Source organism: Vanellus vanellus (assembly GCF_965231255.1).
Source record: "Vanellus vanellus genome assembly, chromosome: 6".
In the NCBI taxonomy this organism is placed as follows: Eukaryota; Metazoa; Chordata; class Aves; order Charadriiformes; family Charadriidae; genus Vanellus; species Vanellus vanellus.
The window spans coordinates 9,751,442-9,775,634 of NC_138911.1; the positions used below are offsets into that span (position 1 = coordinate 9,751,442).

Here is a 24,193-nt window from a genome sequence, read left to right on the forward strand (position 1 = left end):
TTTCATTATACTTATTTCTTATGGGATCCTCTCCCAAGTATGTGTAAAGTCATGTGATCAAAAGAAGGTTTGTTCAATGTTGGAAAACCTGCCTGTAGCAGATTAGGTATAGTAAACAAAGACAAGGAAGTGCAAAAAACCTTTTTGTAATACATATAAAAAAATAAGAAACAGAAATTTATTGACTCCGTACTTCATAAAATCACAGAACAGCCGAGGTTGGCAGGGACCTTGCAAGATCATCTGGTCCGACCTTTCACGAGAAAGGGAGCCTGGATGAGATTATCTAGCACCTTCTCCAACTGTATCTTGAAAACTTCCAGCTATGAGGACTCTACCACATCCCGGGGGAGGTTGTTCCACTCATTGATTGTTCTCACTGTAATTTTTTTTTTTTCTTGTATCAAGATGAAACCTCTCCCAGTGCAACTTGTAGCCGTTGCCTCTAGTCTTCTCTGTGAGGCTCCTTGTGAAGACAGAGCTCCTGTCCTATTTATAGCTGCCCTTTAAGTAGTGGAATACTGTGATGAGGTCCCTGCTGCAGCTTTTATTCTCCAGGATGAGAAGTGGGGAGACCTAACTCATTCAGCCCTTTCTCACAGGCAGGTTCTCCAGCCCTTTGATCATCTTTGCGGCCTTCCTTTAGACCTTCTTCACTGTGTCTGCTTCTTTCTTGAATTGTGGGGACCAGAACTGGACGCATTATTCCAAGCGTGGGCCTGACAAGTGCTGAGTGGAGTGGTATGATCATGTCTCTGTCTCTGCTAGTAATGCCCCTGCAGATGCAGCCCAGGATCCAATTTGCCTCTGCTGCTGCAGCAGCAGCTCACTGCTGAGTCTTGTTCAGCTTGTTGTCCACCAGGACCCCCAGGTCCTTTTCAGCAAGCCTGCTCCCCGACCACATAGGTCCTAGCCTGTACTGAGCTCTTTGGTTATGTCATCCCAGGTGCAGGATGCAATGGTCTTCATTAAACTTCATACAGTTCTTGCTTGCCCACTCTTCCATCCTGCCCAGGGCTCTCTCTAAGATGTCTCTCCCCTCTGATGTCTCCACCTGACCACCCAGTTTAGTGTCATTAGCAGCTTGGTGAGGATGCTTTCAATCCCATCATCCAGAAAATTTATGAAGCTACTGAACAGCACAGGGCTCAGTACTGAGACGTGTCACTGTGTATATTCCATATTATGAGACCGTCATGTAATTTTGTCTGCCACTAAGAAAAAGTTTTGAGACGTGCGTGTATATATATATATAAGCTTGTGGGAATGTTATTTTGCAATTTTAGAATTTTTAAAGCAAAACCAGTAAAAGTTTCTTAATTGCTTGTCTTCATTTTCTGTTAAAAGTCTCCAGGGAAGTGTCGAAGGACCTGAGCCTCCCCTTACCTAGAACCTTTCATCCATCATTGACATCTATTAAAACATAGCTAGAATTGTAAAGTAAATAAAGCAGTTGTAAGCCCACATGCTACATTCCAACCTCACTTATGACTAGAATCGCCTGTGTGAATTAAGCCCTTCGGTATGGTCATAAATAGCGTCCGTCATGCTGAAGCGCACAAGATGAGCACAAAACCACTGTGGTTCTCGTGTGTCTGTGCCCGTCTGTTCCCAGCTCCTGTATGCTGCCGTTTAAACTCTCTGTAGAGTTACTATTCTTCCGCGTCCATATCCATGGAAGTATCTCAATCTTTATCTCTTTGAAAACCAGGACTGTGAGCACATAGAGATGAAGTTCAGCTGCTTAGGACCTCAGTTTTGTCAGTCTTTTCAGATGGCTCTTAGAAGGGCGTCATCTCATTTTATTCCATGGAAAACTGATCGTTTACCAAAAGGAACGTGAACGCTTTAGACTTTGTGCATAACACCTTTGCTGCTGCCTTTTGCCTCAGAACTATTGCTGTCTTTATATTGACTGACCAGGATAATGTGGGAGCGGAATGCAAAGAATAAGGTTTCAAGATTTCTCAGAATCATGCATAATATCAATCTACAGATAAATAGAAGGTGTCTATCTTGTGACTCTCTGACTGTCAGTAGCACATGAATAATAATACTGTCAGTGCATTGAAGACAGTTTTGATCAGCAGCACAAAGTGTAGGCAATTTTGCTGGCGCTATAATTAATGTTACTGTTTTCTTCTGTTGCTACTATACGAAAAGCACACCCAAACAATACAGAGGACTATTTATTTCCCCCAATTAGGGCTGGCAGTAAAAAGGGCTACGCAGAGGGGTCTTTGCCCAACATAAAAAAATGAAACTGTTGAAATGAAAATTTTCCCTGTCAAAATACACTACAGTGCTACCTAGTTAAACAATTAAATCACTTGGAAATTTCCAATAGGAAGGTCATCAGCACTTTATATACAGATAAAACTGAAGTATAATATTCTTTTTATTACATTATTTACAATAGATAAATAAAATGTTGAAGCAATGATACTTGAGATGATGAAAAATCAAAACATTTAATTTCAAAGTGGATTGTTTTGAATGCATTTAAATTTTTACAAATTATTTAAAATTTCATTTCACTAAAATTGCATATTTACAGAAGAAAAACTTATTTTGACAAAATTATGTTTTGAAACTGGAAATCATGTAAAATAATATTTTTCCTGCTACTTGTAGTTAGTAGTGATAGTTCTAAAGCCTAAATTTCAGTGTAGCAAAAAATACTACCAAGTCTATTGGAAAATTAGTTTATTTTAAAATGTACCTTTGAAATAACGGGATTTTTTTTTTTTTAATCTATTGTATTTGAAGTGAGTTTGCTAAGAGCATGAAGGTAGGTGTTGGAAATAGAGCCAGCATATATACAGGGTTTTTTTTTCTCGTTTAATTCACGTTATAATTTATTCCATTCTTCACGTTCTTGATGCCATACACATTTGCCTGTTTTGCAGTGATGGAATATTACTAAAAAGGGTGGTTGGTGCTAGAGATCTGCAATTTTAAATTTTCCTTGCAACGTGTCAAATTGATTTGGAAATGAATTTTCTAGTTTTTTAATGAATATCACAAAATGCTGGGTATTTTTTTCCCCCAAAGAAAATGTACTTACCTCCCTCTTGGTCTATGACTGCACATACTGAATTGCTACTCACCCTAATGAAATTTCAAATGAAACGGCTTTACAGTCTTGAAACACATATTCATTGGAATTAAATCCTTTGAGATTGAGATAAACTTGTGTTTTTTTTTCTGAAGGTATTGTTTGTCATCTGTACGTACGGTAAGATGGGGGTACAAATTTTTAATTGGAAAGTTTATTTACAGCCATAAAGTTAACACATATAAAGAAAGCTTATATTTCAAAATAAAACATGCCAAACCATCAGGAGATGAAGACTTAGTCTACTGTGTGTATGTGTACTGTGGGTCGCTCTGAAATCTGCTTGTAGCTTTATCTCTTCTGTGACAGTGCAGTAAACCTAAAGATTTTTATTTTGCATGCAGCATGGCAATGTCAAGGCAAGAGATGTAGGCAGGTCATGTCCCGCTTTCTTCCTGAGACTCCTTACTGCTCCTCCTGCTCCTTTTGCATCGGACCAGGGCAGAGCTGCCAGCCTTGGGCAGTGGTGGTGGCAGCAGCTGTAGTGGCCGTGGCACAGGATGCAAGTGTCTGGGCTCCTGTCTGGCACCCTTTTGGCAGGATCTGGTTTCACACCTTCCCTCCTCGCCTCAGTCTTACTGTGTTTCTGTCCTTCTGAAATTTGCTGTCCCCTATGCAGTTTTTCTTGGAAATGCACTTAGGATGTCCAAATAATGTCAGAAGCAGATTTATCAAAATCACCAATAGTTTAGTTTAAAAAAATGTTCTGTGCCAAGTAATTGACAAAATTCATGGTTCACGCGTTAATACGAAAGTACAACTAAGTGAATATTTTATTAGATATATGACTTGAAGCAAAATAGAATCAGTGTACCCGCTGAGGATTATGAAGACCTACTGTAGTAATGTGAGGGGGGAATACTATTTTAGGCTCTAATGCAACAGCAGAGTTAGAGCTCTTTACGTTTTACAAATGTTTTGTAGCTTTTTAAAATTAAATAGACAGGGATGTCTGCATGAGGAGATGCCACTGATTTTGTTGTCCTCTTGCACAGGAAGAAGCTTCTTCATTGAGGTGTGCTTCTCATTGTCATGCCAGGTTTAATGAGCGAGAGCTATGGTGAACAAACCACTTCTTTACCGCTGTACCGTGCTTGGAATTAATGTGAAACCAAGATAGCACTATATATGTATTTTTTCTTTTTTAAACCTGGGAAAGGTTGTTAGTCCTTATAGTGTTAATATATGTACAAGTACAATTTGATAGAGTTCCGTTTCAGTTTACAGGTCATTTATTAGAGTGCTTCAATTTACAGAGCGATGAAGAATTTTGTTATAAGCCTTTACCAAAAATTCTTTGTTATTCTATATTTTCAGAATCCCTTTCTGCAAGCTTATTTCCTTTAAGAAGTTTGTACAACTCTCCAACAGACATCTTATGCCATGATGAGATATACTGCTATATTCAAAAGAATATAGAACTTTTTTGAAAAAAAACCAACCAACCAACCAACCAAAAACAAACAACAAAACCAAACAACCCAAACAACAACCAAAATGCACACCACCCTTGAAGCTTTGAATTACTTTTCTTCCTGATACTTATGTCATTGTTTTGTTCCCATAATGAACATTTTGTACAAGTGTTCAGGAAAAAGTGTCCAAACCACATTTTAATACAGATGCAATTTTAATATTTGACACTGAGGTTTTTGTTTGGTCACAGCACTTAACCCACTTGGACTTTAGTCAGTGTTTGAAGAGGGCCTACCAAGCTCTTGAAAAGAAATCTGAAGCCTGCCCACAAGACTCTCCTTTTTGCCAGACTGGCTTCACTGTTGACTGACTGCAGTGTGTTTTTCTAAAGCAGAATACTCTCATACTGGAAGGGAGAAAGCCTAACTTTTTGATTTTCTTGAAACTCTCAGCAAGCAGGTTTAATTTACCAGAGAGGTACTCTAGGTAACGTGAAATTAGGCTTTATAGAAAACCTTGGACATAGAGGCAGGCAGGGGAATTCTTCATGAATAGATTGTATAGTCTGTGATGCCCTCTGAGGAAGGAAAGAATTTGAGAATCTGTGCATTAATACTTCATCATATCAAAAGTAAGAGGAGCCATAGCCTGGATTATTATCTCTTGACTCTGCCTAACATGCAGGCACACACTCAGACACACATAAAGAACTCGGTGGCTTTATAATCGCTCACAACTACTGTCAGTGCTGCCACAAACCCCTCCTGACTTTCTGCATCTCTTCAGTACGAACAGTATTCCTGATCCGACAGCTGATGCAAATTCTTAAGCGAAAGATTTGAGAACTTTTTAAGGCGGTAAATGCCTTCTTAAGTTTACTTGCATAAAGCCTGTAGTTCCAGATCACCAATATTTTTGCTCTAAATGTGGTTTTAGCAGTGGATTACATCTCTCTGAAATAGATTGTTCTGTACACAGTCACCTGAAGGCTACAGGAATTTGCGTGGAATCTACTTGAACTTAGTTGGGATGTATATTTTGGCATTGAGACATTCATGAGGAACACGAAAAGCACATGTGCCAGAGCTGCTGATGCTTCAAAGCTCCAACACCGAGCAGGACAATAATGCTATTAAAAATATGTATTTTCTCTAATCCTTAAATCCCTTCTTAACTTAAATAAGGAGCTCCAAGTGAGGTAGCTATTCTTGGCAGTATATTCATAATGCTGAGTAATGTAATATTTTCTAAAATGAAGGATAAACGAAAAGCCTGAACAAACTAAGCAACTAAGAAATGCTGATCCAGTAAAATGTGCAGAGTCACATTTTACTATGTATTTCAAATGACTTTCATCAATTCTGGTGTACCTAACAGCAGAAGAGGCATTTCCTTTGTACTTTGCTATCAAATGCTATATTGTACTGTAGAAAAGCGTCACCTCTGTAATAATATTATTGATTACATTAGTAAAGAAGCCCAATCTAGGTTGAAGCCTGTGTTGCACTTTACTCCACAAAGTCGTAGTTAGAAAAGGTTCCTTTGGCTGACAATTAACGGTCTGACAAATGCAAGAGAGGAAGGCAGGCTGTTATCATCATCCTGCAGGGCTGTTATCATCAACCTGAGGCATGAAAAGGTGGCTTCAGTAGAAGAGCTACGTATGTCGTTTGACCAGCCACTATAAAATTTCTTCCTTATCTGATGTTTTTTGTGTCTCCTCAAATTTAACATTCCTTTTCCATTGATCGACTGGTCTCACAACTGTGTTCTTATCTGGGATGTTGTTCCTGAAATAAAAATGGCAGTTCCTGAGTTTTAAATTGAATTGACAATGAACCTGGAGTTCCTTGCCACCAAAATGTAAATGAGAAGTGCCTGTGCGAGCAGAAGATAAGGTCCATGTCTTCTGTGTGAGTTCACAGCAAATATTTCTCTGGCACTCACATTACTTTTGCATTGCTCATTATGGTGCTAAATATAGGCAACGTACAGCTGTGACAACAGTATACGAAGAATGATAATCTTATCAAAAGATAATACTGTAATTAATTTCAAAAGGAAGAGTTACACCTCAGCAGTATAATTTAGCACCAACCTTACCAAAGAACTGAAATGCAGTAATTAGTAGAAAATGACTTTCACCCAGTCCATGTGGTTTGTTCTGATACGAAGGTCAGATTTTCTTGACTGTTCTAAGCTTTCTACTACTGATGATAAGGAGTATCAAGTATTGTTTCATTAAGAATGTGAAAATGTCAGGTTTTTTTGATTATTAACATTTCTTGTCTGTTTGAGTGCTTAAAGCTTATTTTTATGGGGAACAGCAGTTCTAGACCACTGAATTTAAAATATGTTATTGACTGGACTTGAATGGTGGCTAGAGGTCCTTAATAATGAAATATCTATTAGTCGCAGTGAAGGCACATTCTTTCAAGCATTTATAAATGGTATTTTTTGCGCAAAGAATTATGTGCATCGACAGAAGCAAAGACACGATCTCAACCCAGTAAAGACAGTTGCTGCAAAAATTGGGGAAAATCCTGGTACTAATATGAAAAGTTTCATGTAGTTTTAACAAATTACTAAGAATGTGCTGACAAGATTTTCATTTGCATATAGCAAAAATGTGAATGCTAATTTTCAGCTAAGCTTACAAATATAGCAGAAAAATGTACTCATAGCAATTGGATGGTCCTTCAGCTTTCTACAATCAGGTCCGCAAACATAATTCTAATTTATCCTGGATGCAGTCCTGCAAGGTACTGAGTACTACCTCTGACTTTTTAGTGACGTTAAATGTATGCTTAGCATAAGACGTGGACTTTTTTTTTAAGGGCATATTTATAAATGTTTGGTTTGTGCTGAGGCAGGAAGAATCTGAATGAGTTCTTTACCATGCAGAGCTGGAAAATGTGGGGAAAAAAATATTTTTTAATGTATTCTTGAGTTTGTTTTATATGCATGTGCCTCTGCATGCATGAGTGGCCCACTGCATCAACCAGGGATTAATCTTTTATTCACTAGAAGTTTTTTTTATGACTTTTTGGTCATTGGTCATTGGTTTTTATGACTGTGCGTGTGTTTGTATATATATATAGCCGTGGTAACATGGCCAAAGTGCTTATGCTGGCTTAAACATAAACTCTTGATAGAGATGTGTTATAAGAGATTATTGATGAGCCCTAGATCAAGAAGACACACAAGGCCAAGTCTGGGGAGGAAGCTTGGAAGTATGTTTTGTTCTTTTTCTAGCAAGGGCATTTGTTTGAGGGACGAAGTAAATGCAGGAGAAGTTTTGGTATTTGTTTTTAATTGAATATTTAAAAAAGATCTAAGTTAAAACTTAGAACAGATGTGGATCTCTGTCCTGAACTGGCAAACCAATGCTAGAAGGGATTCTCGATACTTTGGGGAAATGTTTCAGTCTCTGTCTCTCCAGAAAGAAGCACCAGTATATCAAGCCCTTTAATAGAATATTTTCAATATTCACAATTTTTTTTCATTGGGAAAACTTTTCGTCCAGACATAATTTCCATTCAGAAGAGGAGGTCCATCAAAAGTGACAAACGGCATTCAATCAGGGTGGAGAGAAGGCTCAGATGTCTGAGTCATTAGGACAGGGACTGCACCGGGGAGTTTTGCAGCCCTAAAGAGTGTTCCTCCACGCAGCAACAGTCTATTTCAGGATTGATTTCTCACAGTTTCTTCCTCTTGGATCCCTCTGCTTTAAACAACTAGTGAACCACTTCACTAGGCCAGCAGGGAAGAGAGACTGGCTTTGCAACTTGGAGGGAAAGTCATCAAAATAAACAGAGCAGAGATTTGAAGATACGTCAGTGCTTTCATTACCTGACTGTCAAGCCAGTTTTTCTCCTCAGTACAGTGAGTATATACGTGAGGTAGAACGGATCAGAAAAGAGACTGGTTAAAGGTTACGTATTTTGTAAAAGCTCACACTGAGAGTGAACTGCCTGATTCAGAATGGATTCATGAATCTGCATTTTCCTTATCAGAAGTAAAGTCTTCAATGCTGGTCCCAGAGCATGCTCTACTAGAATGTCTCTCAGCTTTTGCAAGATAAGAAATTAAATAAGGTTTGTGTTCTAATCCCAGTGTACAACCAAATGAAAATATAAACATTTTTTGAAAAGCAAGCTTCTTATTTTTTAGCAGTATTTAAATTTCCATTTTAAATTAATTGTGCTACAATCCCTTGATATGCCGAAAAAGCATTCTCGTGTAAAAGATGCAATTGTCACACTGGGCCTCTGCCAGATTTGTTTTTGTTCTGCTTCCTGGGTTCTGTGGGCATCAGCCCACCAAGCTGGGAGATCTTTGACAGAATTTGGTTCTTCTTTTTACAAAAGTGAGACAAAGGGTTGGTACACGGGGGCCACCCCAACTTTATGGTTTCCCTGGACTTCCCTGACTTGAATTCCTAGTTGATTCTCTAAGCCACTTTTCTATCTAATTTGAGCTATTGGCATATGACAGAGCAGGCTGAAGATCTGGCATCTCATATTTAATCTCCTCCCAAAGAACTCTTCATGAAGTTTGAGGCCACTTTGACTTATAACAAGCTGTTAAGGATGATAATAATAACAATGGTTTTATATAGCATATAATATATTGTTTTGAAAAAGGAGCTCAATGTCTACATCTCCACTTCACAATTAGGAAACGGACTATGCTAAAGTGATGTGAGAAAGGTTGCTCAGCAATAAAAGTCACGTCTCACTTCCAGTCAAGTGTTGTATCCCCATTGCCTTATTGTATATTACGTTCTTTTATGAGGCTGTGAAAACATTTATTTCTTTGCACAACCTTCCAATGTTTTTTATTCATCTAGGAAATCAGAATAAAATAGGCTTTTAAATATGAGGTAGTTAATTGCATTATATATAACTAGATAAAATGGCAGCAAATATATTTAGGAGAGATGGGAACAGGTTTTTTTTCTCTTTCCAAAGAAATGTGTGTTATGTGAAAGGTCCTAACTGTAGTGACTGCAGAAGAAATATACAAAATCCTTAAGCTTATACTGCTTTCAAGTGATCGTTATCTAAAAATCCGTGATTGTGAAGTTGATTTTTATATAACACCGCCTTCAGTGAGTAACATTTCTGCCAGGCTGAAAGCACTTGAGACACCACCTATCAAAAGGTTGGTTTGTTTGTTTGTTTTTTCCCTGTGAAAATTTCATATCAGATTGAAATAGTGGTTATTTATTTGCCAAATAAGTAATGTTCATACTGAAATAGTTTGACAACAATAACATTGAGTAGAAATAATCCCTTTGCGAAAGTATTATACAATGAATCCTGCACGTATATTTGTTGAAGTTTATTGTGGTTATAGTCTTATCTGAAACGAGTATGTTAGTTTTGTAATCTTGGAAGAACCGTTTGCACTCTGATCCAGTTACAAGGAGAAAAAAAACAAGAAATCCATCAGAGCCAGGGAGAAACTTAAGTGGTGGTGCTCCACTTTTTTTTTTTTTTTTTTTTTTTTTTTTTAAGTATTGGGTTTGATTCTCTAAAGCTGCTATTTTGGGTTGGCCTTGGCTCAGGTGAAGCCAACTGCAGCTAGAGGAATGCTCTGATTAATGCTGACTATTCCTCAGGGGCCGGCAAAGGATCTCCACAGCATAGCCTTATGCGGTGTCCCCATCATCCTCACTGGTTATTCTGTTTTAGGGCTGCAATAGGGCAGTTCTGCTTCCTAATGCTTGGAACAAAGTTTTGAACGTAATATTTCTTCATTTTCATTTGACTAAGTGTTCATAAAATTTACCTTTCTTTCATCTCCTTGTTTCATGCTTCCAAATATAAACTTTATTTAGACCATAAACGAACCCAGATTTCATTGAAAACCAAGTTGAGTCTTTTAACTACTGCCTGAATGTAATGAAAAAAAAAAACCCAACACACACGTTAATGTGTTTGAATTGCTCAGCATAGAGTCTGACCTCAGTAACATTACTCTAGATTTAGGTCTAATTTGATTAAATTATGCATCATGTTGAGCCAAAAGTCCTGTTTCTTTGAAAGCAGAATTTTCTATCTTGCCCAGAATCCTAATACATCATTTCAAATGTTGTAAAAGGAGCTGTGTAGACTGAACACAAAGCATGAAGACTAAAGTTAGGCCGTTTGTCATGCAAGGCACAGAGTGACTCATTGCTTTAGCACAAAACATCACGAGAAGTTCCTTTACACAATTTACTCATGCTGATGTCCCTAATGCTGCGACTAATTTGCATGCTCTGATGCTTATGCCAGGGCACTCTCTTGGGCAAGAGCCAGCTGATGCACTTTGAATCTTTATGTGCCAAGGTGAAAAAGCAAGTTCAGTCTTCAAAATAATTTCCTATTTCTGATGAGGATTGGTGGATAGTATTGGCTGCATTAAGAAACTAGAATCTTTGAAGGGATTTCTTAAGGTGATACTATTTAAAAAGATATTTTTCATGCTGGAAATTATACTATCAGCCTTCCAAACGTTAAATGAGAGGGTTTTTCTCAGTCAAAATAGCTACTTTTTAAAGAAAGTTATACATGGAACCCAATGAGATTTATAGCTATGTGAATAATGACAGCTTTGTGTGCCTAATATAGTTTCTCTGTTAGAAATTATAAAAAGTAATATGTTATGTGGGAAAAGCTGCATTATCTGTCAAAAATACCAGTAATACAGTCTGAGAAAGTAGCTTGAATAAATTTATCCAACTGTTTTCATAGAAATGTTAATGTTACAGTCAAGGAGAAAAATTCATAGGAAACAAAGATTAAACTTTGGACCTTAAGTCCATTCTTAGTGAGTACTTAGATGAAAACTGTCTCAATTCGCAACAATGAATGAACAATCTATGTTCATTCATCTCTTGAGTTTCATGGATAGCTTTTATTTAATTGGCCATTTTCAATTTACAAGCATAAGCCTTCAGCATAAACCTTATAATTCAACATGTTACAACATTAAGTTAACTGAGAGGTTCAAATTCAAGAAAAGAAATATAATATTTTACATTTACTAAATGCTTTCAAGTTGTTATCTGTCTTTGTCAATATACATCTTCTCTTTTCATATATATTGAATAAAGTAAAGAAGAAATTGTTGTTTTGTTAAGCTTTCTGTAGACAGCCCATCAGGCAGAAAAGGCTGCTTAGTGTAAAAGCTGACAGTGTAGTGCTTTATCGTTAAAACACTTGTGGTTCTCGTCACATTGAACTGCTTTCTTCCTCCTTTTGTTTGAATTGTACCTTAGAATAGACCCTCGTGCCTGCCCTGCAATAGATGTAATATAGCTCTTAGGTTTGTTTAGACTGAAGAGCAACATGCAATACAATATGACTATAAGATTCTTGATAGCAAAAATATTTGGGGCGCTTTAACAGTTAAGACTGTCATAGAGGATTCTCTCACTGCCTTGTTTTTCCTTTTGATCATCCAACACAGCCTTTTTTGCAATGAACACACTATTCAAATTGTTCTTTTTAAGGAAGAGAAGGACAGTTGGACAGAATTCAAATACTTTTTCTTAGAACATCTCACACACAAATGTTTTGTTGCTTTTTGTTGTTTGGTGGTTGTTTTTTTTTTTCCATTTTGTGGAAGCTGATTTATAAATCCTCTATTTTTTCCTCTCCTTTTGCTAATATACATCGAGGGCTTGATCTGTCTGGCATCATACTTCTTTGTAGAACTGGAAGGGTCCTTTCCCTACCCCCCGTGATTCCAACTACCTTGTGTCTGGGATGAAAAACGAGCAGGTAAATTGACACATAGAGGCAAGTAGGAGAAGAGGCATATAACTTGTGCTGATACTGCTTTCACAGAACTTAACATCATGTCGTCTAACACGGTTCATCTTTACTTGATAAAGTCTGTTCTCAGGTAATGATTACAGAACTAAAATTGATTTCCAATCACAGCATTGTAGGTTATCTATGTAAAGTTTGTGCTAGAAGTTACCAGAACATAGTGATAATCTACAAGTGTATTTTAGCAATGCCTTTCTTCAATAGATTTGCACTCTTGTCTCCAGTGCTCCAAGGTGTGGCTTGTTATCAGGCAGCTCCAGTCTTCTGGGGCAGTGCTAAAGACAGCAAATCTTTCCGAGAGCCCAACAGTGCTTGGTGGTGCTATGCAGCTTTGAATCAGAGTCTGCATCAAGATTGATTACGGACACTTCATAAAAAGTCTCAGTTTTGATTCTAAGCACAGAGTCTGAAGGAAATACTGTGTCCTTTAGTCAAAGAAATTGATTGTGTGAAGCATGTCTTTGAGGTAGGGTGTTTTTTAACTGCCTCTACATCATTAGTTTTCCATTCCATATAATAAGCTCTGTTCGAGATTAATCCCTAAAGGCCAAAAATTATTACCATTATGTAGACACAAGTTTCATTTTATAGTGGGAAAGTTTCATCAAGGAGAAGATAGTTTTACAACATTCTGGAAGTTAGACTCCATATTAACTTTTCCAAAGAAGAAAACTGCCAAAAAAATGCTTATCTTGTGAACTTTTGGGTTTTTGTATATTTGGTGTTTTTTTGTTTTGTTTTGTTTTGTTTTTTAAACTTGGTTGTTCCAGTAGAACACAGCTGTTTCAGTGGGTGGAAAGTGATGATGTGTCCACAGAATAAGAAATGGTGCTGGAGATCCTAGCCAGTGCTTTAAACTAAGGAAGTGGACACATGCCAGGGAGAGGATTTCTGTAACTTCATCTCCTTTTGTACTCGATACTAATTCCTTTCTTTGTGTTGTGTAGCATTTTGACTTTTTTTTTTTCTTTTTAATACTGATATAAATTTAATGATAGAGAGAACAACTGCCCGATTTCATTTATTTGACCAGCAGTTTATGGAAATCAGAAACAGATAGCAAACTCTGTCACTCAGCACGAAACATTCCAATTCTGAGAAAAGAAAACCATTCATTCATCTGTTTAACAACTAAGCAGTCATCCAGTCCTGCTTTTTAGGAACACCCAAAACTCGTCTTCAACCTTGCCAATGTTTGAAATATGCAAAGAATGCAAGACTGACCCTGGAGCTGGTAAATTCTCCCTTTTAATATGCTTGCTTCAATGTTTGTAGATTTACCCAAGTTCAGCCAAATTCTGCTTTCTGTGACACTCGTTCAAATCCAGCTTAACTCCCAGGTTCTATTGCAGGATTTACACTAGTTTCCCTGAAGGAATAAATTGGTCCAATAATCATAATAGAAAAAAACCCACCCCACACCAACACGTAAATGGAACATTAAGATTTAATGGCATTGTGTTTGTGGATTCAAAAGAATTAGTCACATAGAGAATCGCCCTCTGAGACCTCAGATTCGTTGGCCAAGTGTTTATTTTAGTTTTTAGGATTTTTGTCCAACATGTAGTTAATTTTCTGGCCCATTCCAGAAAATGTAAGGCTTCCCGTTACAGATAACCTGGGGTTTAGAAGCTATAATTTTGCAAATGCTATATTTTATTCTGCATGCTTTTTTCCTGCCTATTCTTTCCTTCATGCCTATGTGGTCTGACTTGATTCCAGAAGAAAAATCAGGATTGTATTCTTTTCAGAGATTACATATTGTCTTTTTTTTTTTTTTTAAAAACCCCCAAAGTTGGCCAGGATACTATTGCTTTCTCCTGTGTTATGTGTGAGTGCAATAATATCATCCACAACCCTAAAGTATCGTGTCATTTGGAATCCTCTTGTATAAGTAGTAAACCCTTTCTGTATCACCCCTAAGAACGTTTTATAAAGAATAAAACCTCAATGGCTATGGAAAAACGCCCATCTTTTTAACAAATATATTTGAGATGGGTTTATATTTATCTGAAGTCCTAGAATATGGCTAATTCTTCTGAGTTTTTTATAAAAACCATAAAAATAAAACTTTTCTTTAATCCTCTTAGATCAACTGGCATTTGAGCTTTTCCAACCAGTTTAGGAGTTCTTACCATATTCTGTCAACATTAGGAGTCTTTATTAAGAAAGCTTCTATCTAATTTTTCTTGAAAGGAACTCTTTTTGGAGGACCTTAATCCTTTTATGATCAGGTTTTCCCAGTAGGCACTTATTGCATAAGTCTTCTTGCTTTGATGGTTAGTGATGCAGGAAATAGTAATGTAGCCTTAAGGTTCAACCACTTCCTTTTCTTCCAGGATTGTATTCTAAAATGCAACCAGAACTTTTAAATTACTTCTTTATAGGCATCTGTATTTCCTTGAGAAAAATCATAACTTGCCAAGTTGCATTAATTGTGTAAGCTATAGAAATGCAAAATATGTCTGCATTTCTGTGTTTATTTGTTGCTACAGGAAAAGGGCATGGATGTGCTCCAATCTAAAGACTATCTAGAATTCAAACAAATATTTCAGGTTCTGGTTTTGCAGTAGCCAGAAATCTGACTTGTAATAACTGCTCACAGTTGTTCACAACTCCTTCCTTAAGTATTGGTTGTTGGATTTGGTTTTGGTGTTCCTTGTGATTCCATTCATTATTGGGGGGGGGGGGGAAGGCAGGATGGACTCTCCTGGAGGAAAGAATTTACTTAACATCCAAATGCATCACAGATGGGTCTACAATGATGACTGTTGGAGGAATGATATTTAGGGATATGAAAGCAGCTAAGTTCTTGTTAAGTGAAAATAGAAACTCTATACTTTGAAAACATGGTTTCATTTCAGTTGGACTTCTCAAGAAAGATTAATTGATGAAGCGTGTGTCAGACAAGCTAAAATAGATTTGGAAAAATCAATGTATGTGAAAGGTTCATTGATCATTGTTGAAGAGCTTTTATTTGGTAAATGATAAAGTATTTGCACTTACCTGTAATTAAGTAATCTTTCTTGACCTGAACTGAACATATTTTGAAAGCTTTTATCCAAGAATGTGAGTTATGGTACTACAGCAGCATATGACAAGAGAATATGGAGCTAGTGTAACTTATACAGTAATTTGCAATATTTCTGTTTTTCTAGAAAAGCTATCCTTTTTAAGAACTTTCAGAACCTTCTGAGACCCCTTTCAATGGGAATCATCCTGCTTTCATATAATATACAATAGTATTTTATTTTGTATGAGATGGTAAAAAGACACCCATCCTTCACTCAAAGCTTCCACCAAAATTATGTTTTGATTGAGAATTAATTACTGTGAGATATGGATAAAAGGTCAGTTGATATAGTCCTGAATAATTGAGACAACTTTTTTGAGAGATAAGTAAACAGTTTTATTTCTTTATTTTATTGTTGCAAGAATAAGGCAGATGGAATAAATACAGTTGATGGCCAAGACAAAATTGTAGATTAGGGATTTCTTGATGCTGGAGTTAAATGCATTAAATTATATCAAGTGGAAGTAGAAACTGTGCAGTGCCAGTTTAAGCCTACGGTAGATCCCATGCTTCCCAATGCTTCACGTTAATTAAAATTTAGCAAAGCAGTAGCTGTACACATCATGTTTAGTTACACAGATTCTACGAAGCGTTAAAAAAGTTGAAGAATATTAATGACTTTAGATTTAAAACTCATTAACCATTACCCTATTGACCAGCTAAATTGAGTTGCTCAGCCCTTCTCTGGGCCAGTGCGCCTTTATTCTGACACGGAGAACCAGAAGCGTTTGTTGACTCAGCTAAAAATGTTTGGGAATGCTGGCAGTATCATTGGGTGAGACAATGTGGACGCCTGCTCACTAAGCATATCTGGTCAAACTAAAGTTATTGCTGTTACCGTAAATCGGCACAAACAAACTTTCTAAGACAAGTTTAGAAAGCAGGCACTTCTTTATTACAGCGTCAGATGCACAGGGGATCACTCCATCTAGTGTGCGTACCGAGTTGCTCCACTACAAAAATTACATACAATCAAAATACACATATTCATCACATTTCCAAGGAACAATTAACATATTCCTATGATTTCCGAGAACTCATTAATATATGTAAATGTCCATGATGCATGCGCTTTCAGGTACGCTGGTGGTTGTCCATAGTCTTCCTCGCCGTGTCTGCTGGTTGAACCCGATCCTTGTGCATGCTCAGCTTGGTCACAGTGTTCCACCCCCCCTTTAATCTTGGAACCTCCAGAAGATTTTCTCAGTTTACTAACCAAGCCTACAACTTATCACTTTCTTGACAGGTACATCAAAGCTACATTGTTCAACAGTTAGTTTAGGTCATACCTAGTTACCACTACACAAATTATTTATCATCAAATACATATTATGGGTTTGATTTTCATTGATTTATTACTATCAATATCCATATCCCAATATTCAATGGCTATTTCTATTAATATCTATTAATGTGGTTCTTTATATTTAAATCAAGATGGGAAGGGTAAGGGGGTTTCTAAGCAGCATCACTGATGCATAACAAGTTTCTATAATTACTAGACTCAAACAAAACTTCTCTATTCTTTATTGTTTCATCTGGGTTCTACTTGTTCCTTGATACAAAACAATAATTATCTAGTGAGGGTTCTATGGTGACAAGTTTCAGAACACACAGTAAGTTTGTCAGCAAGAAAAGAAAGACTAGAGAAACTGTGGGCCCTCTCCGGAAGGAAACGCAAGAACTGGTTACCCGGGACAGAGTCAGAGCTGAGGTACTCAACGACTTTTTTGCCTCAGTCTTCACTGGCAAGGACTGCAGCCACACTGCCCATGACGCAGAATGCAAAGGCGAGGATTGGAAAAATGAAGAACTGCCCACTGTAGGTGAAGATCAAGTGCGAGACCACCTGAGGAACCTGAAGGCGCACAAGTCCATGGGACCTGATGAGGTACATCCGTGGGTCCTGAGGGAACTGGCAGATGAAGTCGCTAAGCCACTAACCATCATATTTGAAAAGTTGTGGCGATCTGGTGAGGTTCCTGCCAACTGGAAAAGGGAAAACATAACCCCTATTTTCAAAAAGGGAAACAAGGAAGACCCAGGGAACTACAGGCCAGTCAGTCTCACCTCTGTGCCTGGCAAGATCATGGAGCAGATCCTCCTGGAAACTCTGCTGAGGCACGTAGAAAACAAGGAGGTGATTGGTGACAGCCAGCATGGCTTCACCAAGGGCAAGTCATGCCTGACAAATTTGGTGGCCTTCTACAAAGGGGTTACAGTGGCAGGGGACAAGGGAAGACCAACTGATGTCATCTACTTGGACTTGTGCAAAGCGTTTGACACTGTCCCACACGATATCCTGGTATCTAAATTGAAGAGACATGGATTTGATAAATGGAAAACTCGGTGCATAAAGAACTGGCTGGATGGTCGCACTCAAAGAATTGCGGTCAACTGCTCGATGTCCAAGTGGAGAGCAGTGACGAGTGGTGTTCCTCAGGGGTCGGTACTGGGTCCTGTACTGTTCAACATCTTTGTCGGCGACATGGACAGTGGGGTTGAGAGCACCCTCAGCAAGTTTGCCAATGATACCAAGCTGTTTGGCAAGGTAGACAAGCTGGAGGGGAGGAATGCCGTCCAGAGGGACCTGGACAGGCTGGAGAGGTGGGCCCAAGCCAACCTCATGCAGTTCAACAAGGCCAAGTGCAAGGACCTACATCTGGGTTGGAGCAATCCCAAGCACAAATACAGGCTCGGCGGGGAATGGCTGGAGAGTAGCCCTGGGGAGAAGGACCTGGGTGTGCTGATTGACGAGAAGCTCAACACGAGCCAGCAATGTGCGATCGCAGCCCAGAAGGCCAACCGTATCCTGGGCTGCATCAGAAGAAGTGTGGCCAGCAGGTCAAAGGAGGTGATTCTGCCCCTGTACTCCTCTCTCGTGAGACCCCACCTGGAGTACTGCATCCAGCTCTGGAGTCCCCAACATAAGAAGGACATGGACCTGCTCGAGCACGTCCAGAGGAGAGCCACGAGGATGATCCGAGGGCTGGAGCACCTCTCCTATGAAGAGTAGCTGAAAGAGTTGGGGCTGTTCAGCCTGGAGAAGAGAAGGCTCGGGGAGATCTTATTGTGGCTTTCCTGTACCTAAAGGGGGCCTACAGGAGAGCCGGGGAAGGACTTTTTACTCGGGCATGTAGCGATAGGATGAGGGGGAATGGCTTTAAACTGGAAGAGGGCAGGTTCAGATTAAACATTAAGAAGAAGTTTTTCCCTTTAAGGGTGGTAAAGCACTGGCACAGGTTGCCCAGAGAGGTTGTTGAGGCCCCATCCCTGGAGGTGTTCAAGGCCAGGCTGGACGTGGCCTTGGGCAACCTGGTCTAGTGGGAGGTGTCCCTGCCTGTGGCAGGGGGTTGGAACTCGATGTTCTTCAAGGTCCTTTCCAACCTAAACCATTCTATGATTCTATGGTTTTATTTCTACTATAACCAAAATCTGGCGATTTTACAACATTGCCACTTTTTCAGAATATAAAATAGTATTTTTTTTGTCAAAATACTTGTTTAAAATTATGTTTACTGCCAGAAGATTTTTTTTTAATTGTAATCTGATAAAAGGGTGTGTGTTATTAGAACCACAATTCTGAAAAAGCTCCTTCAGAATTGAGTCTTGTTATAAATCCATACATACAGCTTCTTTCTCGAAGTGGTAAGGTTTGTTATTCTTTGCCTGAATCTTGATCTAATGTAGTGTGAATTGTGGCTTCATCGAATGAAAGTGGACCACTGACTAAATTTGAAGAGAAATCTTGCAATATCACAGCATTGCCTGTTTCCAAATAAAACTTGGCAGCTTCTGATGAATTTTCTTTGAGATCTGAAGAACAGAAGGCTTAAAGTACAATCCATGAAGTACATATGTAGTGAGAAAGCTATTTTGTCACAGACACCTTTGAATAAAATCCTTAGAACACCACCAGTTCCAAATCAGCATCTCTGGTTTTGTGTTGACTTATACCACTTAAACCTTTCTGTTAAACATCAAATAATCAAAAAAGCAAAAATGTATGCAGATTGGACTAGATAATGGTCTCTGGATTATAGATGATTATGATTCACATATTACCTCTTTTGACCTGGAGATTCTTTTGATATCTTAAGAATGATACTGTTTAAATAAAGGTCAGTTTAAAAAGCAAACTGAAACCCCTTCTCCTCTAGCATGTTCCATCTGTCCTAACCAGTTATGATATTAAACAAATTGAAATTTGCATTTTTTTATTATTTTCAGTTAATTAACATTTCCAGGAAGTTCCACTAATCGGGATCTACAAAAACGGTGATTTTCAGCCATGCTCAGAAAGGACTAACTTCTGTTCACCTACAACTGAATTATTCTTCTGTCTTTATTTTGTGGGTTATTTGTTTTTATTTCAGTGAGTGATCTGCATGTTACAAATAAATTTACTGAAGTGGTGCTGAGCTAAGCGGAGAGTATTATAAATAATCCCACTGAAGAAAAACATGACAAAACATATTCGAGACACGCTGGCTATGTATGCTCTTATCTTTTCACATTCTTCTCTCTATATTCCCTTAGATCATAGATGAAGAAGAAACACAATTCATGAGTAATTGTCCTGTTGCTGTTACTGAGAGCACACCTAGAAGGAGGACACGCATTCAAGTGTTTTGGACGGCTCCTCCTACGGGTACCGGCTGTGTAATCCTGAAGTAAGTATTTTAAGGCATATGAAACTAACCATTAAAGTAAAATTCAGTTAATAATAAAGCTAACGTTTATTAGATTAAGAACTACTGGAGTCCTTAGATGCCTTTTTCCCCTTTGACACATTTGACCAAGGATAGTTCTACTTGTGCAGTTAAATTTAGCAACTTAAAGCCCAAGTACTCAAAAGTTATTCCAAGCCTTCAGTAACCATCGAATTGGTAACTTGAATTGAATTTGAACTTGGTAGGCTCTCAGCCATTTGTTTCACCTAAAAATACTGAATCTTTAAGATCAAAATTGCATCCATCTGGTTGAGATTTGGGTAAAAAACTTTAGTTGAGATGAATAATGCAAACGTTCTGTAGTCAGGATTTTCGAAACAGACCTTTATCAGTAAAAACAGATCTATTTGTTTAGAGGTGAATGCTTTCATTTTAGAGCTGGTGATCGTTTACTGATGTTTTCCTATTATTTCTACAGTTTGTTTCTAAAGCATGTGTATTCATGCTTTTTAAGCAACAGAGAAAGGTAACATTATGTAGGTGCACTTTGCTTCAGGGCCGCTCATTTGTTTGTTAGAAACCTTGTCACTTCTTACTGTGAAGAGTATCAGAGGAAGCTGCCAGAGAAACATTGTCCTGTCTCTTAAGATTTTGCTTGTCATATTTAATAGGACAGATTGGTCAAATATGCATGGACAATTGGGATTTCTTTGCTTGCTTTGAATCTATGTCTGGGATAAGCCTTTGCAATTGCTAAGATGTGCCCTGCAGTGGACTAAAGTATTTCAGCGTCTTATCAGTGCTGGGAATGCCTTTAGAGAGAAACAAAACGCCTCTAGGCTTTTAAGGACATGCTAGCACAAAGGTGGTGCTGCAGATAGTTCAGGCCAATTCAGGAGAATGTGTTATTAAGCTTACGACTGATTACTGAACGGGCTGCAAAATTGCCCCCAGCAAAACTGGTCCGTGGCCGCTCTCCTCTCACTCTGTGCTTCACTTCCTTCTTCTTTTGGTGATTGACACAAGAGAAAAACGCCCTCCTCTTCCGAATCTGTGAGGGTGATGTAGCTCCAACCCTGACACCGGCTGTGGAACAGTCTCCAGTCATTGGTGGTGCGCTTCCACCTGCTGCCTCTCGATATCAGTAAAATAATTTTGTTTTAAGATCATCTGTTTTAATGTGCACTGAAGCAGTTTAAGAATACACGTACGATATTTTCTTAAGCTCAGGACAAATGTACATTGGACTGCAGCAAAACTGTGAAGCTTGCTGCTTGCTGGATGGCCAGACAGGTTGTGTGTTAAAGTTTATGTACGGAATTTTTCAAGAAGCAATCAAGAAGATTCTTTCAGTGTTGCTGAGCTGTTTAGCAGTAACGCTATTTGCTTTTCCCTGCCTCCCTCTTGCATAACAAATATTGCTTGAGGCATTTACTTCTTCAGTAGTGTAATAATAAGGTGATGATGTTTCATACATCCTTCTAAAGAGACAAGATTTAAATTTTAATCTGATAATGATATGCAACAGCACAAACTGATGGATATTTTTTTGTCCCATTACTGTACTAAATAGAATTGCCATTTCAAAAAAAAAAATAATTAACCAAGACCTATACTTTTATCACTAAAACTTAAACATCTGGGGCTGAAGTTGGTTCAGGGGCCTGCCTGGGTCTTGTCAGCAAAGGTATGTACCACCAACTGCAGGAAACTTGATAACTGTTCTTCTCTCTGGTCTCTGCTAGTCAAATCATGCTGGATGTTCAAAATACTATGATTTTTACACATTATTGTAGAAAACTGAAGAGGCGCTCCAAAAATGTAACAGTCAGGACTGCAGTTCTGATGTTACACACGCAAAAATATGAAATTGATGCTGCCTTTAAAGACTGGACAGAGTAAATCAGTGGCGTACAACTTTCTCAGAGTACTGGCTGTACATTGGTAGTGCCAACAAAACAATGAAGTGCCAATATAAAGTTAGATTAGCTGACTGGTACCAGTTACCGTAATCTGTTTGGGATAGCTAAAAGAACGTCTTAGGAATTGTTCACTGGGAAAGGAAAAAATTTTGGTGCTGTGACCACCTATTTACAGTGTGTTGTAGGTATGTTAGGTATGTATGTGCTGGTGAAAGTGAAAAGAAGTTGTTAGGTACTTTCCAGTAAAAGTTATGTGAAAAATATGAGCTTGCTCCCAATGGTTGCTTTATTGACCTCAGAGGGTAAGTAACTGCTCCATTCCCAAGGGCAGTTCAAAGAAAGAATGAAACAGTCACCATTATTACCAGTTGCTGACGCCAGAAATTAACATCATAATGTGACATTTGTTTGCGCTGTGGTGCAGTCTTCCATGACTGGAGACGTAGCAATCACTGATGTGGTTTTGGCATTAACAACATTTACATTTTTTCTTTTGCATGTAAAGGTTTGACCACATCTGAATTAGAGTTTACAGTCAGCATTCTTTGTAAACCTTCTTTATGGTCAGCTCCAGTAGAACAGCATAGAAATGTTGGGTGCAATTTTCAAAATTATTCTGTCATTTGTGAGAGCTTTAATGATATAATAAAAAGTCTAAAAGCAGTTATTATAAGTATTTTAAGTCCAAACTCATCATCGAAAAATTCTGAAACCTTGAACTTTAGAGGCCACAACAGCACTCTGTATTTTTCCGTTTTCTGTGTTTGATAGAGTGCAAATAGTTTTTTGTTATCAATACATATCTGTTTCAGTCCTTGGAGACTATCTGATCATTTTCTTTTAGAATTTCCAAAACAGAGTAGCAGCATTTTGGAGCCTGTTCTGAATCATAAGGATATACTTCTTCCTTTTCACTGTGTCCTGGTCTACTAACTTTAGTATATAGAAAAGTTAAATGTAGTTACAAGTGAAACATAGCTGATCCATAAAAACTTATTACCATTTTAGTGCCAAATATTGGGGGGTTTTAGATTTATAATGGTGTAATTAAGTATAGAGGCTTCCAGGAATTTTTCATTGGACTAGTACTGAAGTTTGGGAACTGCTGGGGTTTTTTGGTGTGGTTTGTCAAGCCTGATACCTTTGATAGAAACACTTGATTGCCAGCATTTACCTAGTAGTCTTCTCAGTGCTTTCTAGGCATAGTGCACGAGATCAGTTTGGTTGCAACAAACTTAAAATGACACAGACAAAGGGTAATCCATATTTCCAGGGTTCAGTAAGGGATGCTAAATTTTTTGGCACGAGCACATTTGTGTATAATGCTAACTTTCTGTGTGACTGCAAAACACAAAGTTTAGGGGAATAAACATACATTTAAATTCAACTTATCATCACTAGTTTGCTTTCTAAAACAGCTCTTTCTGTGTGAAAACTTGGGGGGGGGGGAGGGGGGAGAGAATTAACATATGATGTTGCACTGTAATTGCTCAGTCAGAGCAATTCACCTATTCTCTTCGTTCCCACTAAGTGATGACAGTGAAATAGCCTAAAAGTTCAAATCCTTCCAGACTCTTTATTGAAACTGCCAGCGTACTGAATATACTTCTGGGATGCAAACAATACTGAGGCTCTGTTTGTCCAAATGCTTAAGCCTATGCTTGAGTCTCAGTGAAGACACAAGACAGAAGACTTTGCTTAGATGTTACACTCTGCTTGGGACACCCTCAAGCTTTAAGCCCTCTTTCCATTTGCCAGATATATGCTAGAAACACTGGGCAGCTAAATCCAGTTATAGGAAGGTACACAGACTCCAGCGTACCAACTCTTAAAATGATTTCTGCCTATGGATGAAATGGAGAAACAACATATTACTTTGGGGATGGCCCCAGACACTGCAAGACAGTTTTAAGGACCTCGATTTTTAGGATGACCTAATGGGAATGGAATGTATCATCAGCTGTCAAGTTGTGTAGTCAGCCTCATCTTGGCACTAGGTACTTTAATAGAAAGTTTTGCTATGTGGAACAATGTTGTTATAGAAAGATAAATCAACAGAATGCATTTGGATCTTAGCAAAAAGGCTTCACTTGGCTGCCCTAGCATCTGTGCTAGCTTCAGAAGCTACCCACATACCAGCACAAGCAGGAAAGTGCTTACAACAA

At 38.2% G+C, this 24,193-nt stretch overlaps 1 protein-coding gene across 1 annotated transcript in view; it reads left to right on the forward strand.

Annotated features, from left to right (window-relative positions):
* SPON1 (spondin 1) overlaps window positions 1-24,193 on the forward strand; it is a gene marked incomplete at both ends in the record, with an annotated part of 195,472 nt that overhangs the window by 21,923 nt on the left and 149,356 nt on the right. Inside the window, one exon of the mRNA XM_082484960.1 lies at window positions 19,973-20,106. Coding sequence (XP_082341086.1) covers window positions 19,973-20,106 — 134 coding nt within the window. The remainder of the gene's footprint in view (window positions 1-19,972; window positions 20,107-24,193) is intronic.